General features: G+C 43.5%; 2 protein-coding genes across 7 annotated transcripts in view; both read right to left on the bottom strand.

Annotated features, from left to right (window-relative positions):
• The window catches only part of ZC3H13 (zinc finger CCCH-type containing 13), a 54,961-nt gene extending 42,207 nt beyond the window's left edge, over positions 1 to 12,754 (bottom strand). For 2 of the 5 annotated variants that reach the window (XM_077312544.1, XM_077312559.1), the window contains exons 1-3: positions 12,461 to 12,754; positions 2,939 to 3,064; positions 864 to 973 (exon numbers count right to left, since the gene is read on the bottom strand). In XM_077312544.1, the coding sequence (XP_077168659.1) occupies positions 864 to 973; positions 2,939 to 3,055 (227 nt within the window). In that variant the 5' untranslated portion in view covers positions 3,056 to 3,064; positions 12,461 to 12,754. Of the gene's footprint in view, positions 1 to 863; positions 974 to 2,938; positions 3,065 to 12,460 lie in introns of those variants that run through there. The other 3 variants (XM_077312552.1, XM_077312565.1, XM_077312569.1) reach the window with 3 other exon arrangements.
• The window catches only part of FOXO1 (forkhead box O1), a 456,870-nt gene that overhangs the window by 64,881 nt on the left and 375,605 nt on the right, over positions 1 to 16,384 (bottom strand). The gene's annotated exons all lie outside the window — the stretch shown is intronic.

Here is a 16,384-nt window from a genome sequence, read left to right as displayed (position 1 = left end):
GTGACTTTATTCTGACGTCTTTCGCATAATCACCTCTATTCACAAATTGACAGTAGGCAGCTATAAATTAAGGCTCCCCAGATTTTCGGTATATGCAGCCATATAGTGGTAGAACTATACCAGCTGTGGCCAAACTGTGGCTATCCAAATGTCTATAGACTGAAATTCCCATGAGCCCCTGCCAGCAGGGATTCATGGGAATTGCAGCCCATTGACATCTGGAGAGCCACAGTTTGGCCACCCCTGAACTATACAGTCTGTACCTCCTTGGTGCTTCTGGAGGGAAGAAAACTCTATAAATATTGCAAAGCTACATGGCAAGTTCAGACTACCTTTAAAAGAAATTTTGACTTTAACTATTATCAATAATTGGTGGCAGTCACTCCTACTGTTAGCTGGTCCTTGTACTAATAAGAACAAACAACGCAATGGGCCCAAGCCATAGACAAGCTGTGAATTTCTAAATACACCGAGGACTCCCAAAAATAAGGGGGGGGGGAATGACTCCATCGATTAACCAAAAGAAGGAAAGCCCACAATGCATTTTTAGTACTGTCTTAAAGCAGCTGCAAGACGAGCAAAACAGAAGCTGTAGGGAATATTACTCAACCATCCATTTATTAAATTTTCTTTTGACATCAGGTGAAATGGTTCAAGCAGAAATTAATGTGCAACAAGATATTATTATTATTATTATTATTATTATTATTATTATTATTGGTGTTACACGCAAGCTATGGCATATCCACATTTCCAGATCTAAAAGGCACAGTCACTGCATTTTAAGTTCCTTTAAGCAAGTATAAGCCACAAGAAAACAGCTTTCACAAGCATGTGAATATAGAGCTGAGTCCTTCATTTACCTTCTGTAACTGCTGCTAAAGCCTTTACCTCGTGGTGAAGGGCCATGTACGAATCTACATGTGTTCCCATAGAGGCAGTTGCCAGTCTTCATCCAGTTACGACACTGTGTCTAAGAGACAGACATGACTGGGTGAATTTGAAACTGAATTTGAAAGTGCAGTCTGTATGAAAAATCACAGCATTTTTTTTAAAAATAAACAAACCTACATATATAAAAATCCAACCCAACATCGTTGTCTTGGAAACCAAAGCATGTTAAATCCAACCGTAACATGACCCGCTTCTCCTTTCCAGGAGTTCGGATAGTGAAAAGAAATGTTGAAATTTGTTGTGTCAGCCAATAGAATCATAGAATTGTACAGTTGGAAGGGACCTCCAGGGTCATCTAGTCCAGCCCCCTGCAGAACGCAGGAAATTCACAACTACCTGCCCACCCACGGTGACCCCAATTCCATGTACAAATGATGCCAAAGTGGTGACTGGAATTTCCCTGGGTGTGCAAGAGAGGGCCAAGAGCCACTGACACAATCCCTTCTGTCCACCCACTTACAATCTGCCTCACATAATTTGCATTTCTGTTAGATGACTATCTAGCCTGTGCTTAAAAACTTCCAAAAAAGAAGAACCTACCACCTCCTGAGGAAGCCTGTTCCACTGAGGAACTGCTCTAATTGTTAGATCATCTGTCTCTAATTCTATCAGTACTACCACCTAAAACCAAAGGACATGACTCTTTATAGTCATGGGCTACTTCGGACACAGTGCACATGTATGAGCTGTGACAAGCAAGGATTTTTTTTAAAAATCCATCCGTACACATGTCATCCAACACAGCAGTTCCATTTTATATGAAAAGTGAGAATCACCCCCAAATGTTAATAGCACTAAACAGATCAGATAACTGGAGCTGAAATAGAACTCTTCGTGCTTCAAGGAAAGGTACTCCACTCTCCCTAGACCAGGGGTAGTCAAACTGCAGCCCTCCAGATGTTCATGGACTACAATTCCCATGAGCCACTGCCAGTGAACGCTAGCAGGGGCTCATGGGAATTGTAGTCCATTGCCAACTGGAGGGCCGCAGTTTGACTACCCCTGCCCTAGACTATTCCCTCGCCTTAATTTAGAGCAGGGGTCCACTACATTTTTGAGCTTGTGGGCCATTTTGGAATTCTGACACAATGTAGTTAAAAAGTGTGGTGAGTCCTGCCAGAGAATGGCGGCCATATTTTCTTTGAATCACAAAGTGAAGACAATGGTGTTGTGGGGGGGGGGGGGGCTATGCAAACCAATGTTAAAGAAAAATCTACAAGCCAATCAAATCCCCAATAGCCAATCAGAAGCCTTCTTGAGCAAAAAGCCCCACCTAGCCCTGCCCACTTTCTAAAACCACTTGGCAGGTCCCAGGAAAGGTGCTGGCGGCTCCATAGCGCCCATGAGCAGCACACTGAGGACCCTGATTTAGAGGAACCAGAACCCCAGGCAGAAAGGCCTGCCCAATGTACATTATATTAAAGGAAGCAGCATAAAGGTCTGTCTGTCTCAAGCCACTGAGCTACTCAAGTAGGGCCAAAATGGACAAAAAGCAACAATAGCTTTTACAAGGGTCAAACCAGGGGTAGGAATTCCTTTTCAACTCCAATTACTAGCATCATAACACAAATACAAATGTTTATTCAAACAGACTCCTTCAAAGAGGAAGTTGGATCAAATCATGAAGTCAATTTCACCTGAACCCGGCAATCTCTAATGCTCCCCCCTCATTCTTTTATTGTAAACTGCTGCGAGTCTCTGACAGCAGTGGTATATAAGTTGATAGATGAATGAATGAATGAATGAATGAATGAATGAATGAATGAATGAATGAATGAATGAAATGGCGGGGGGAGACAGAACAGAGACCAACTTGACTACAACAGATCACAGTATTTGTGGATGATATGAGAACCTTTATGAATACACCATATTCCTTCAAAACTAATATGTCTCTATTGCCATTGTGAAAACGAGCTTTCCCCCATCATGCCTGTCCTAAAGAGGAAGTTCTATGTTTGGAACAACACTTAATTCAACTCACCTCTGCAGTACTTCCAGTGCTGGGTCCAAGTCTTTCAAATACACTGGGTCTTCTGGATGTGCTATCGGATATGGTCTTGGTATTTTCCACTGTGACCTTCCTTCTAATTTTTGACATTGTGTACTACTTCAACCAAAAAAAAGAGAGCAACACTGTAAAATTCTCAAGTTGAGCTATTGCAACTGCACTCATAGGGGGGGAAAAAGTTATGATATTCATTTTTCAGGAGTGTCTGTAGAAAAGTATATGGAAACAAATAGCAGCAGGTGCATTTTTTTGAAAGGACAGTTTGATCTGTTTCATACTGGTCAGAAAAATCAAGACCGGGGCCCTTTGTTTATGTCCGGTATTGGCTTTCATCTTTTGGACTGTATCAAGCATACTCCAACAGATCTAAAAATTATTTTCTCTGTTTCTATAACAGCAAACACAAGAACTGCCGTCACGTTTTAATGTCTCTATAAAAGCACATGCCAAGTACATCCATTTTCAAACTATTGCAATAATTTTTCTGATTCGGTCAATGGAAGCATAAATCAACAACGGCATTCTTAATAGAATTCACTGAGTTCCAGGGGTGTCCATTCCAAAAATAAGCTACACTTTGAATGACCTAACACAGCCTTCCTCAACTGTTTTACCATTGAGAAACTCCTGAAACATGCTTCAGCCATTGAGAAATCCCAAAAGTAGTGCGACAGTGTAGAGTATGGTTGGGAAGCAGAGCTGTGGACACGCCCACACGGGACCCCTCCCCTTCGAGGCCCATCATTGGCCATTTCGGGGAGGGGGTGTCAACATGACTATATATGGTCATATCACCCAATAAATATTTAACAAATATATTAAAATGTAATCAACTCCCACCCATTCAGGAAACCCTTCCAAGGCTATCAAGAAACAAACCCCAGGGTATCAGGAAACATCTTTCAAATATACCCCGAGCCATCTCATTGCGCTGGAAGTTTACATGAGTGTATCTCTTTCCTCTGCCACCTCAACACTGAAAATGCATAAAAGTGATAAATTTAGAAACAGATATAGGAAAGAGAGTGGCTACATATTAGGAAAGACAGGAAGAGAATGACAGGGCTGGGAGAAGCAGTTCTCAAAATGCCATTCTGCGGTTTAATTGACAGTGTAATCCACACTGAAAAATTAAGTTGAGAAACCCATTTATACTAAAAGCTCCTCATGCAAGAAGACAAAGCAATGTAGCATACCAAAGGCTCTGAGTACACCAGACTAGGGATATGCACACACAAAAAATCAACTTATTTTGCGATCAGTATATTGCAAATCACCCACATCCCAGTACTGTCACAGGGATTCAGGTTCGGCAAAGTTGAATTTTTTCAGCTGAGGCATTTAAAAGGACTTAGATCCAAATAAATGCCTTCAGATTCCACCAAATAGCTGATTCCTCTGAGAGAAGCCTTTCCACAGATCAGCTGTTTGCTGGGCTGTGCAAGAGGGCAGTTTGAATCAGGTTTGGGTTGAATCCGCTTAAGTAGCAAGCCTTGTTCACTGTATTAGCCTCAGAGGTAGGGAATAAGATGGCAGCTAGAAAGAAAAAAAGCTAAAAGAAGCCAATTCTGCAGTTTCCAGCCTGAGGAAGTTTGGAGAAGCTTTCCTTTTCAGGATTGTATTAGATGGCTATGGTTCCTGTGCTCCCTTTGTAATAGGTAAATGGTAAAAAAAAATCACACAGTTGTCATTTTCCAGCTTGATGGGGGGGGGGGGGGTTAGGAAAGATGGGAGGGTTTTTTTAAAGGGTTATGTTGATTTTACATTGTTCATTCATTTTGCAAACTTCCACAGCCAGCTGGTTTTTGGAGCAGCAGCATATAAATCAAATAAGCGGCATATAAATCAAATAAATAATTTTTTTTTTTGCCAAATCTGTAATCTGGAGAAGATCTAACAAGGAAATTCAGTAATACAACGGGAAATTTAGAAACACAACTGTAGATGACGATACAACTCAAGAAAACTGAGGTCATTGTTATGTACAAATGATTCAGAAATTTGATTTAGCTTTGATTCTAATCAGTTCAACACAGAGAACACATTTTTAACAATACAAATCTCAGCAGTAGCTTTAACATTCAATTATTTCCCCGCCTTACAGTGCTTCATGTAGCCCCATCTGAAAACTACTGGATCCCATTAGGGCTCAAAAATAAACCAACAATTGAACCCACTCACTTTCAAGCAAGCAGCAACTGGCTTCAAATCAGCTATCAGCTAACTGCCTTATAATCACCTACCTGCCTTTCAGCACTGTCCCTAAGAGTCTGCCCTCTGGCTGTAAACTAAGCCTCAATACACACAACACCTAAATACTCGTGGGTTTTGCAAAGGTATCACCTCACCTTCTCCTCATCTGCAGCTGACCTCCACACAGACTGCACCCCCACCCTTGTATTTTCCATAGCTCACCTCCAGTGATGACACTAAACCTAGCTGGACAGAAAGTATTTGGGAAAGAACTGCACATAATTGAGAAGCAACTAAGTTCATGCTGCATGAAACCCCAATCTAAGTCCCCAGATACCAATAAACATCTTTTAATACTACATTAATCTCCCATGGCTTTAGAAAACAGCAGCAGCATGCTAAGAATAATGCTGGAATAGCAATGAATATGTGATGGAAAGAAACAATTCACGGCAGAGAAAGATCATTTTGTTTGAGTCTTACCACGCCCCATCTCAATGTAGGCAATTATTTATATTTCTTCAATAGCATCCCCAACCAGAAAGATCCAGAAGACCTTCTCAAAGATATTTAGGTTCACCTTTTGACAAGGGAAAGGAGTTTCCCAATTGCCAGTCATTCTATGCATGCTTGCCACCTGAAGGTTCAAAAGGCTTGTGCTATGCTGAATTACCAAATGCTAAAAAGCAAACAGGAGATGCCTTGCCTGCAAGTGTATCCCCATCGAAAACAGAACACTGACCTAAACGGATGCTGGTCTGATCCAGCAAGCTGATTTTTACGTTCTTGCAGGACAAATGGGAAGCTAGCCTTTGAGCTATATAGGGGGGTTTAAGTCTTTGAGCACAACACAGCAAGGAGGAGAACTGATTCCGTTGACAGCAAAAGACACAAACACGCAGAGCCTGATATATCATTGGAAGGCAAAATCATGAAACTCCGGCTCACGTACCATGTGATCCAACTCAATGGAGAAAACAATTATCCTAGGATTGGTCAGTGGCCAAAGGAAACCAGGCCGACAGCGGGCACAGTGGTTAGATACAATCAAAATAGACACTGGCCAGAGTATTGAACAACTAAAAGAAGTGGTGCAAGATCAGAAGATGTGGAGGCAGCTGAGCCATAGAATCACCAAGAGCTGGACACAGCTAAAAGGCTAACATCATCATCATCATCAATGCTGGATCCAGACTGTTTCTACCTGTGTTTAAATGAAGAATTCCAATCGGACCCACAAAGTCAGAAACAAAAAGGTGGTCTGAAATAGGGCAAAATTAATAAAACTCAAACTTTACATCTCGGTTCTCTTATTAATGTATACAACACCTTCATCAGCGGTACGCCTTCAAACAGAAATAGAATTTATCCAAATAAAATAATAAATATGGCTACCAATAATCCATTAGTATATTCACCCCCAAATTGATTGCATACCTTCAAAAATATTTGTATTAAACTGTACTATTTGTATTTCCCAATAGATATATGGTATTTGGTGTAGATTGGGGGTGAATAAATTATGGTCCAAAACATGGGTAGGTTCGTGTAGGAATCGGATTTCAAACTCACACCAAAAGTATATCCACACTATGCAAGTAAACTGATTTGATAATCATTCCTTTTTACTAGGGCGGTTTCATTCAGCAAAAGAAATCTGGGTGGGAAAGCAGTTTTCAACACGTAAGGCTTCCTGATTAGAAATGTACTTTACTTGCCGTATATAAAACTTTAAGAACTATCCATCTGCTAAGCACTGCTTTTGAATGGGATACACATTCCACATCCTGAACTCAGCATTCTAAGACAACTACACTTGCTGAAAGGTCTTTTAAAAGATATCTGCCCTCCCCCTAGTACCTTGGGGGGAGGGGGGCTGCTGGAGATCTAACAATATTATCGCAGAGGAGAGAGAAACGCCTACCTCCTGTAAATCAATGGATTGAGGACATTACAACTTTATCAACATTTGAATACACAGCATGCAGGTGACAGCTTCATAAGGACATATTTTTATTTGTTATTGTTATGTGTCAGGAATCAGGCAGAAATCAGACCACACAGTCTGTGATAAAAGAACTTCCAAGATCTCAGGCGGAGCGCAGATCCAAAAGAAAGTCTTTATTAAACAAAACCATAAAAAGGCTAATACTTGCCAAGACTCATTGAGCAAACATCTTGTCAGAAACAGAGGTACAATAGACATTAGGATGTACTTATAGGGGGGACCAAGCAGGAGAGGGGGGGGCATGAGGGACCAGGATGGCAGGAAAGGTACATTCACAAAGAAATGTAAAAGTTCCCAGCCGAGCCAGGTGACCCAGCTTTGATCTGAACTGTTACTCCTGTTGAGTCTCCAGTGAGACCGGCAAGGTCACAAGAAAGAGAGGAAGATAAGGGAACCCTGCTGAGGGCAGCTTTGGAATGCAGAAGCGGCCAGGAACCAGCAAAGGGATTTATGGCTTTATGACAACTGGCCTGGAGGAGACTGGGAGACTGCTATCAGAAAAGGGGGTATGAGCCGAGGTTCATGACATTATGTTTGTATTTCTACTCCCCCCTCCATTTTGGCAAGAAATTAGTTTTTAAAAAGTTCCTATCTTCCCATGAAGAAAACACTAGAACAGCCTTTCTCAACTTTTTTACCATTGAGAAAACGCTAAAACCTGCTTTGGGAAACCCCAGATGTGGTGTGACTGTGCAAAATATGGTTGGGGAGCATAGTTGTGGACAGGCCCACCCAGAGCCCCTCCCCTTTCCACTCCCTCCAGTCCCATCACTGGCCATTGGGGGGGGCAAGTCAACATGACCATATATAGTCATATCGCCCATTAAATGTTCAACAAATTTTAAAAACATATACAAAATTAACTACCACCCCTTCAGGAAACCCTTCCTAGGCTATCAAGAAACCCCAGGGTTTCTTGATAAAGCCTGCATTAGAACACACCAACGTGTCCACTACAAGAGAGGACTGGCAAGAATCAATGTACTACTAGGTTGTTTTCACTAAGGATCCCAGGAGTCCTGGCAAACTATTTTAAGAATCTCTACTGTACAATATCGGTCTACATTCACCTTTCCCACCGAACAGCCCTCCCTACTCACCCCAAGTCCCAACTGAATCTATGTAGATACAAGATCAATCCCAACTATAAGTTTGTTAAAACTAAGAAAACTGTGGGATAAAATTCCTCCCTGGTCACACTTTTTAGAAGAATGTAGAAGTGATACAATTTTGATCTCTTATGATACTGTTATTTGTGCATTAGTACACAATAGCCTCAAAAGACAGACATTTATCACTTACAGCTATCTTTCTCTACACTAGCCTTTCTCAACTTCTTTACCATTGAGAAACACCTGAAACAGTCTTCAGGCTTCGAGAACCCCCAGAAGTGGTGCAATCGTGCAGAAATTGTTTGGGAAGCTTAGCTGTGTCCACACCCACCTAGGGCCCCTCCCCTTCCCACCCTCTCCAGGCCATAACTGGCCATGGGGAAAGGGGGTTTACATGCCCATGTTGTTGTTAGTTGCGAAGTTGTGTCTGACCCATCGCGACCCCATGGACAATGATCCTCCAAGCCTTCCTATCCTCTACCTACCATTCCCCGGAGTCCATTTAAGCTCGCACCTACTGCTTTCGTGACTCCAGTTGGTCAATTACCTGCAAAATGTTTATCCGATTAAAAATAAATGTACAAATTAACTAACCCACCCATTCAGGAAACCCTTCCAGGGCCATCAATAAACCCCAGGGTAGAGAAAGCCTGCTCTACATAGAAAAGAACCCACCTGCAGCGTAAAATTACCCCTCAAAATTTGATAGATTTTGCCCTTTGGAGTCCTTTTTCTATCTCAGCCAAGGCAGTGTGATAACAAAGGTCTTCGAGTTTTTGCAGAGGAAACCTGATCTGGTTAAGCTTTGAAGTGTAACAGCTGTCTAGAGAGTGATGCAAACAATGGGTGTCACCAGAGTGATGCGAACAATAGGTCTCCACCTGATGCTTTAACAGGAACTAATCTTTATTACGTGATATTGACCAGTCATTCAGACCCGCCAACCGCATGGGATAAGAAGTCCTGTTTCTAGAGTAGATTTTTTTTACTTGTTTTACGGAAATCAAAATTAATGTATGGTTGTTTTGAAAATAATCTATTTAATAAAGTGTCCCAATGTAAAGAAGTAAAGGGCGTGTTTGTTTTTTTTTAAAGGGGAAGAGTTTTGACTGGTCCAACTGCTCATGTGGGGTTAGAAAAGCTTAACCTTCTTAAATCGTCTCCTGTACAAATATTAAAGATGAAGGATTCCTGTTATGCTCTTTAGCATCTGGTCAAGTCTGGTACAAACAGAACCCAAAAGTGATGGTGGTTGAGAAGGTAGATACTTCAGTGGAAACGAATCCACCTATTTTGGATGGAGTACTGCTGGCTTTTGAAGTACAAGTGGTGTTCACTGGCCCAGCCTCGCTGTCTGAAAAGAAGGCTAGCACAGCCAAAAGAGTCTTCTATCAATTTCATAGCTGCCCTTGAAAAGCACCCAGAAACTGCAGCTGGCTCCGAAAGCAACAGCCAGATTACTGACAACAGCTAGCCAATGGGAACAGACCTTGCTCATCTTGAGACACCTGTACTCACTGCCAGTTTTTTTCCACAAGTTCCATTCAAGTTGCTGGTCATGATCGTTAATGATAATAACCTTCAGGACATGCACATCTAAAGAACCTTCTCCTCCCAGATCTGCCTGTGCAACAAAAATGTTCTTCAGGCCGCCACCTACTGGTCCTTCCCCCATGTAAGGTGACCTGCCTGACAGAGCTTGGTCCTCTCCCACACAGTGGAACAGTCTCCCTGAGGAAGTGAGGGGAGCCACTATCATTATGAAACTTCAGTCAGAGTGGTGCAGTGGGTGAGAGCGGCAGCTTCTAATCTGGCAAATCAGGCTTGATTCCCCGCTCCTCCACATGCAACCAAGCTGGGTGACCTTGGGCTCCTCATAGCCCTGATAGTACTGTTCTCACTGAGCAGTCCTGTCAGAGCTCTCTCAGCCCTATCTACCTCACAGAGTGTCTGATATGGGGAGAGAAAGGCTGTCAGTCGCTTTGAGACTCCTCAGGGTAGTGAAAAGTGGGGTATAAAAGCCAACTCTTCTTTGTCTTTATTCAATAATTCGGTCAAAACAGCAGGCATCGGGGGGTTTCCCCAATCTGTTTTAAACTGTACTATTTTAACTATGACCCACCAACCACTGTGAGCAACAAGGAAAGCCGTAATATAAATATTTTAATCAGTTAACAAGTAACAAGGCACACTGTTGTTCACTGTTATTAATAGGCACACGTTATTATTTTTAGAAGATAATCCTGCAATCCCAATGCACATCAGTTTGACAGTTAAGCCGCAGTGAACAAAAGTGGATTTAGTCTTTGAGTAGCCACAGAATAACAAGCAGCACAACAGAAAAGAGGCATGTATGAGAGAGGACTATATCTCCCATTTCATGCAATTCCCAACACTGCAGGCACCCTGTCCTTCCCTGCATCTGATCATCCTAAACACAGGACTAGGTTACAAGGCATTCCTTCCTTCCCTGCTTGTGGTCTTCCCAAATGTAGCTGCCTGGCTTCTATTTGGAGATGAGACTTCTGGACCTGTCAGACCAATCCAGCAGGCCTTGTATTCTCAAAATATGCTGTCATCACAGGACATGACTTTAGTGTGACACTTGCCACCCGGTCAGAACTGTCCTGACACAACTAGAGTTCTATCTTCTTGATCTATCGGAATCAGAGGATGCAAAATCAGAATCACAACAGCTAAGCCATTTTGTACAGGAACATGTGCACGTTGTGACAGCCAGTGCAGTGCAATGTTTAAGATGTTAAAAGTAGAATCTTGGAGATCTGTGTTCAAATCCTGAAAGTTTACTGGGTGACTTGAACCAGTCTCTCTCTCTCTCAGTCTGAGCTGTGTCACAGGGATTGAGGAGAGGATGAAATAAAGAAAAAAGACTTGTGCCTACTTGGGTCTCTGAGAAAGGAAGCTTTGATTCTCAAAAGTTTAACCCCCCCCTCCATGTTGTTGGATCTCTAAATTACTAATGGACAAAAATCTAGCCATGCATGCTGCTTTAAACTCTTTGGAGGAAGGGGAAAATGAAAACGCACTCAAAACACATCGAAAAAGCCACACTATCCAGTTACTGCAAATGCCCTCGAGAGAGTGAATGGTGCAGCATGCCGAAATTATTCATTTACAACCACCCACCTTTCTTGCCTACCATGTCATAGTCACATGCATATTTCTCCTCTCCTCTATTGTCTTCTTCGCGAGAACCCTGCGATGTAGGCTAGGGTCAGGAATACATGACCAGCCCAAGGTCAATCAGTGCACTTCTATAGCAATGCGGGGATTTGAACTTGTGTTTCCCAACACATGCTAGTTCAACACGCTAACAAGTAAATACTTTCAGCACACTGGAGTGCATTATAATGCTTAAAAGTCTCCAGGTAAAAGTTCCCCCTTAAAGAAAGTTCCAACACCCAACAAGTAAATACACTGGCTCTTGCTATACTGTAATGCATGATCACATTAAAAAGACTCCAGGTAAAAGTTCCTGAAAGTAACAAAGATTGCAATTGCATTTGGTGTGTGATAGAATAGACCAAGAATACGATTCTATTCCACTGTCTGTACGGTAAGATGTTGTGGATGATAATAATAATATAATATATAATAAATTAATAATGGGTGACTAAGTTGCAGGCTGCAGAGGACACCATTTCTAGCTATTAATAATAATGATGATGATAATAATAATGTGTGATGACTAAGTTGCAGGCTGCAGAGGACACAATTTCTAGCTATTATTATTAGTAGTAGTAGCTATTATTATTAATAATAATAATGGGTTACTAAGTTGCAGGCTGCAGAGAACATCATTTCTAGCTAATAACGTGACTAATAATGTATAATATTATTATAATATCAATATTAATAATAATAATAGGTGACTAACGTGCAGGGTGCACAGGACACCATACCTAGCTCCAAAAATGGCGGTGATTTTTTGCACCCAGGAAACCCCAAATCTCTGGATCATTGTTTCTTCTTTCTACAGCGTCTGACTAGTCCCTAGGGCAGGGGTAGTCCAACTGCGGCCCTCCGGATGTCCATGGACTACAATTCCCATGAGCCCCTGCCAGCGAAGGCCGGGGGATAGGCCCGGGTGAGCGCCCCCAAAGGAGGGGGGGGTCTCTCTTCCCCCCTCCCCCTCCTTCCCCCGGGGGTCCAATGACTCACCAGCTCCTTCTTCGGCCGGTTTGCGCCTCCCCGCCGCCTCCTCTTCCGCCGCCCAGGGCGGAGAGGGGGGGAGAGGGCGAGGGGGGAGTCCGTCCTCCCGGGCCTCAGAGCCGCGCCACACGAGGAGGAAGGTGGGGGGGGGGGTGCGAGGCTCCGGCCGGCGGCGAAGGCCGCAGCGAGGGCAACGACGCCTCCCTTTCGCCGCGCGGCGCGACCGAGGCCCGAAGCAGTCCGGGACGATGGCTCCCCCCCGCCCGCGACGGTGACCCCCCACCCTGCGTCTGCGCCTGCGCGGCTGGGCCCCGCTTCCCCTCGCCGCCCCACGGAGCTCCCGCGAGGACAACGGCCCTGCGTCGTCTCCGGAAACCGTCCCAGCAGCCAATGGCTGGCCAGGCGGTCACCAAGGCGGAGCTACGGCGCGGAGCGCGCGCTGAGGGGAGGGGTTAGGGCAGGGGTAGTCAAACTGCGGCCCTCCAGATGTCCATGGACTACAATTCCCAGAAGCCCCTGCCAGCGAATGCTGGCAGGGGCTTCTGGGAATTGTAGTCCATGGACATCTGGAGGGCCGCAGTTTGACTACCCCTGGGTTAGGGGGTGCCAGCCTCCGGGGGGGGGGGGACCTGGGATCCCCCTGGAGTTGCAGCTGGCCTCCAAGCCACAGAGATCAGCTCCCCTGGAGGGAAGGGGTGCTTTGGAGGGTGCACTCTGTCGCATTGGACTCCCTGGGGTCAAAGCCCTGAGTTATACAAATGTCCACGGGCACCTTCAAGAGCAACCAGGTTTTATTCAAGGGGTGAGCTTTCATGTGCACGCACCCTTCCTCAGAGACAATGTCATGCTTCTGTGTCATCGTATCTGAGGAAGTGTGCTTGTGCACGCAAGCTCAGACCTTCAATAAAACTTGGTTGGTCTTCAGGGTGCTCTGCTGCTTTGACCAACACGGCTACCCGCTTGAATCTATCTCCATGATTTATACTTTTGCCATGTAACCTGGTTCCTATCACTTGCATGCTTCTGCCAGTTAATTATGCCTGTATCCCCAGCAACCTCTTGGATCATTAAGCTGGCCATCCTGTCTTAGATCTTAGGTGTGGATGCACTGGGCCCATCCTTCCAGCGCTCCCCACCTCCCCCCCCCCCCCCGCCGGCCTGGGAATCGCTGTCTTCTTCAAGGCCTTGAGCACCAGAGACAGTCTGTTTCAGGAACAAGAACTCTGCACCCAAATTGTTTGGTGCTGAGAGGGGCTGTTGGCAAAGTGTAGATAAGGGGCTGCTGGGTTTGATTCCCCAGCCTTAGCAAAACCCCTGTGATGTTCTGATTTTTATTTCTCCAATAAGGAGCTTGCTTTTCCAAAATCAAGCCTGCTTATTGGAATTCAGGAAAGTAGGGACATAATTATGACTACCAAATGTAAATAAGTTAGAACTATGTTTCCAATAGATACTTATGTTTGTGAAAGTTGGACAATGAAAAAAAAAACAGCCAATAGAAGAATTGCTTTGTTTGGACTCTGGTGTTGGAGAAAGCTTCTGTGGGTTCTGTGGACAGCAAAAGTCACAAACAATACTACAGCGCATAAAGCCTGATAAATCACTGGCAGGCAAAATCACGAAACTCCACCTCACTTACCTTGGCCATATCATGTAATCCAACTCAATGGAGAAAGCAATTATGCTAGGATTGGTCAGTGGAAAAAAAGAAATCAGGCCAACAAAAACGTGGTAGATAATACAATCAGAATGGACACCGGGCCAGAACATTGTACAACTAAAAGAAGCAGTTCAAGATCAGAAATCATGGTGGCAGTTGTGCCATAGGATTACCAAGGGCCAGACTCAACTGAATGGCTAACATCATCATCATATTGGGAATAATCGGAGATTCTCACACCTGTCCTCCCCAAGCTCCATCCCCAAATCTCCAGGAGTCTTCCAGCCTGAATCAGGCAACCATACCTTCCCGTCCCCTGCCAGTGCCTGAAGGGACCTAGCAACCCTAGAAAGCAGTGTTGGTCCCTTACAGCTGAACAAATGTATACGTAAGTGTTGCTACTCTTTTAGGTGCCACTGAACTTTTGCTGTCCAACATGAGCTTTCCTGAGCACGGAGTACCACGAGTCTGTTTAGATTACTGAAACATACATCCTGCTGTGTAATTTTTACATCCTTTCATGTGTTTTGTTAATACGCACGTTGGGGTGACAAAAACATACAGAATGGCTATTTTATAATTCACCTCTTTTCTGAACAGAAATCAGATGCACATGAAAATTTCAGTCTGAGTTTCTGCTGAAACTCAAGAAATGCTTCTCAGTACAGCTGAGAACAAGCATAGAACAAGAACGCTTCCCCATGTGCTTCATGCATTCTGAGCTGCAATTCTTATAGATGGCCATTGTATTCAGAGCAAGTTATGTGACTGACATAGATTCGATTGTGTCTAGCTAAACAAAGAACAAAGAATCATAGTTCTAGCATAGCGTTTCATGCCAAATGAACTGACCACGGGTAAGCAAACAGAAAGTGTTTTAATCATTTACATAATAAAAGCAATGCCCTCCAGCACCATCTTTACACTCCCACTGCACTCCCACACTAGCGACAGAACTGTGCATGGCATCACCAGGAGATTTGGGGATTGAACTGGAGGTTACCATTTAATTGCCCACGTGATTGTACTGTAATAAACTATTTGTTTTTGAGAACCTGCGTGCTCGCTGCCTTTTGGATCACTGCTTTTCCTTCAGGGAGCCTGTTCCCCAGCTGATGAACAAAACGATATCTTGGTTTCTTGTTTTTCTTAATTGGAGTGTTGGGGACACCAAGCGAACAGACCTGTCTGACTAAAGCTTCAGTCAACACTTATGCTTTGTTTCTGTTCCGTTTTTTGTTGCTGGTTGGTTCCACAACCCGAATCCTATCACAATGTTTACTGAATGCCTTATCCTGTACTGACTCACTCAGCATTCTACCTTCAGCCCAAATGAGAAAGTCAGATGGTCGATAATGTAAATTGAAATGAATAAAAAGATATGCAGGTGAATATCCATAGGAGATCTGCTTTTACAGAAATCAATTTTGATGTTTTAAAAAAACCAACCAGTGTGCTTGTCTATTGTTTTCCCTCAAAGGTTTTAGAGGGAAGGTTTAATTGTATCCCATATCAGGCGAAATTCTGCCCATGCAGTTCTGACTGCCCTGATTCCATTTCACACATTTTGCTAGACTGCCCCTTATATGAGCGATGTTGGGATGATAGTTTTGTTGCCTTGCTGAGAAACGAGCCTTCTGTAAGTAAGTCTATGACCTTGCAATTCCTGCTCTCTGACAGTGATCCAGAGGTAACCATTATAGTCGCCAGAGTCCTAATTCAGATACTTTTATAATATGCTGCCTGTTTTGCATTCTATATTTTATAGCTCATATAATCATTTTAAGATGTGTTTGGTTATGCAACCCCATGGCCTATTTTATTATCTCGTTGGATTTTTAAGTCCTATTTCTATATGTTTTACACTTGTTTTATGTCAATAAAAGGTTACTGTGACTGACTGACTAGTGCAGAAAAACAAAACAAGAAATCTACTAGAACCTTAAATAATAATGTTTATTGTGGTATAAATAATTCCATGGGCAGAGAGAATCTCTGTTTCAGTTTGGCTGTTTCCAGGGAGGCAGTCACTTCTTCATGTACAACAGAAGGAAATAAAATAGTTCTGGATCAGGGAAACTTGAACCATGCTTGGTCATTTTAACTGAAGATGCCAGAGATTTAATCTGGGGCTTTCCACGTGCCAAACAGATACTCTGCCACTGAGCCAAAGCCCCTTGGCTTCCTTTGTACCCAAAGCAGAGGATCATTCATGTACTGCAGAGGGCCCTGCTGCCATGCTGAGCCTGCAATCCCTGAAAGTGCTGTTCTCA

This window comes from Paroedura picta, chromosome 1, assembly GCF_049243985.1.
Source record: "Paroedura picta isolate Pp20150507F chromosome 1, Ppicta_v3.0, whole genome shotgun sequence".
NCBI lineage: Eukaryota > Metazoa > Chordata > Lepidosauria > Squamata > Gekkonidae > Paroedura > Paroedura picta.
The sequence above is the reverse complement of the archived record's forward strand: the minus strand, read 5'-3'. Positions and strand labels throughout refer to the sequence as shown.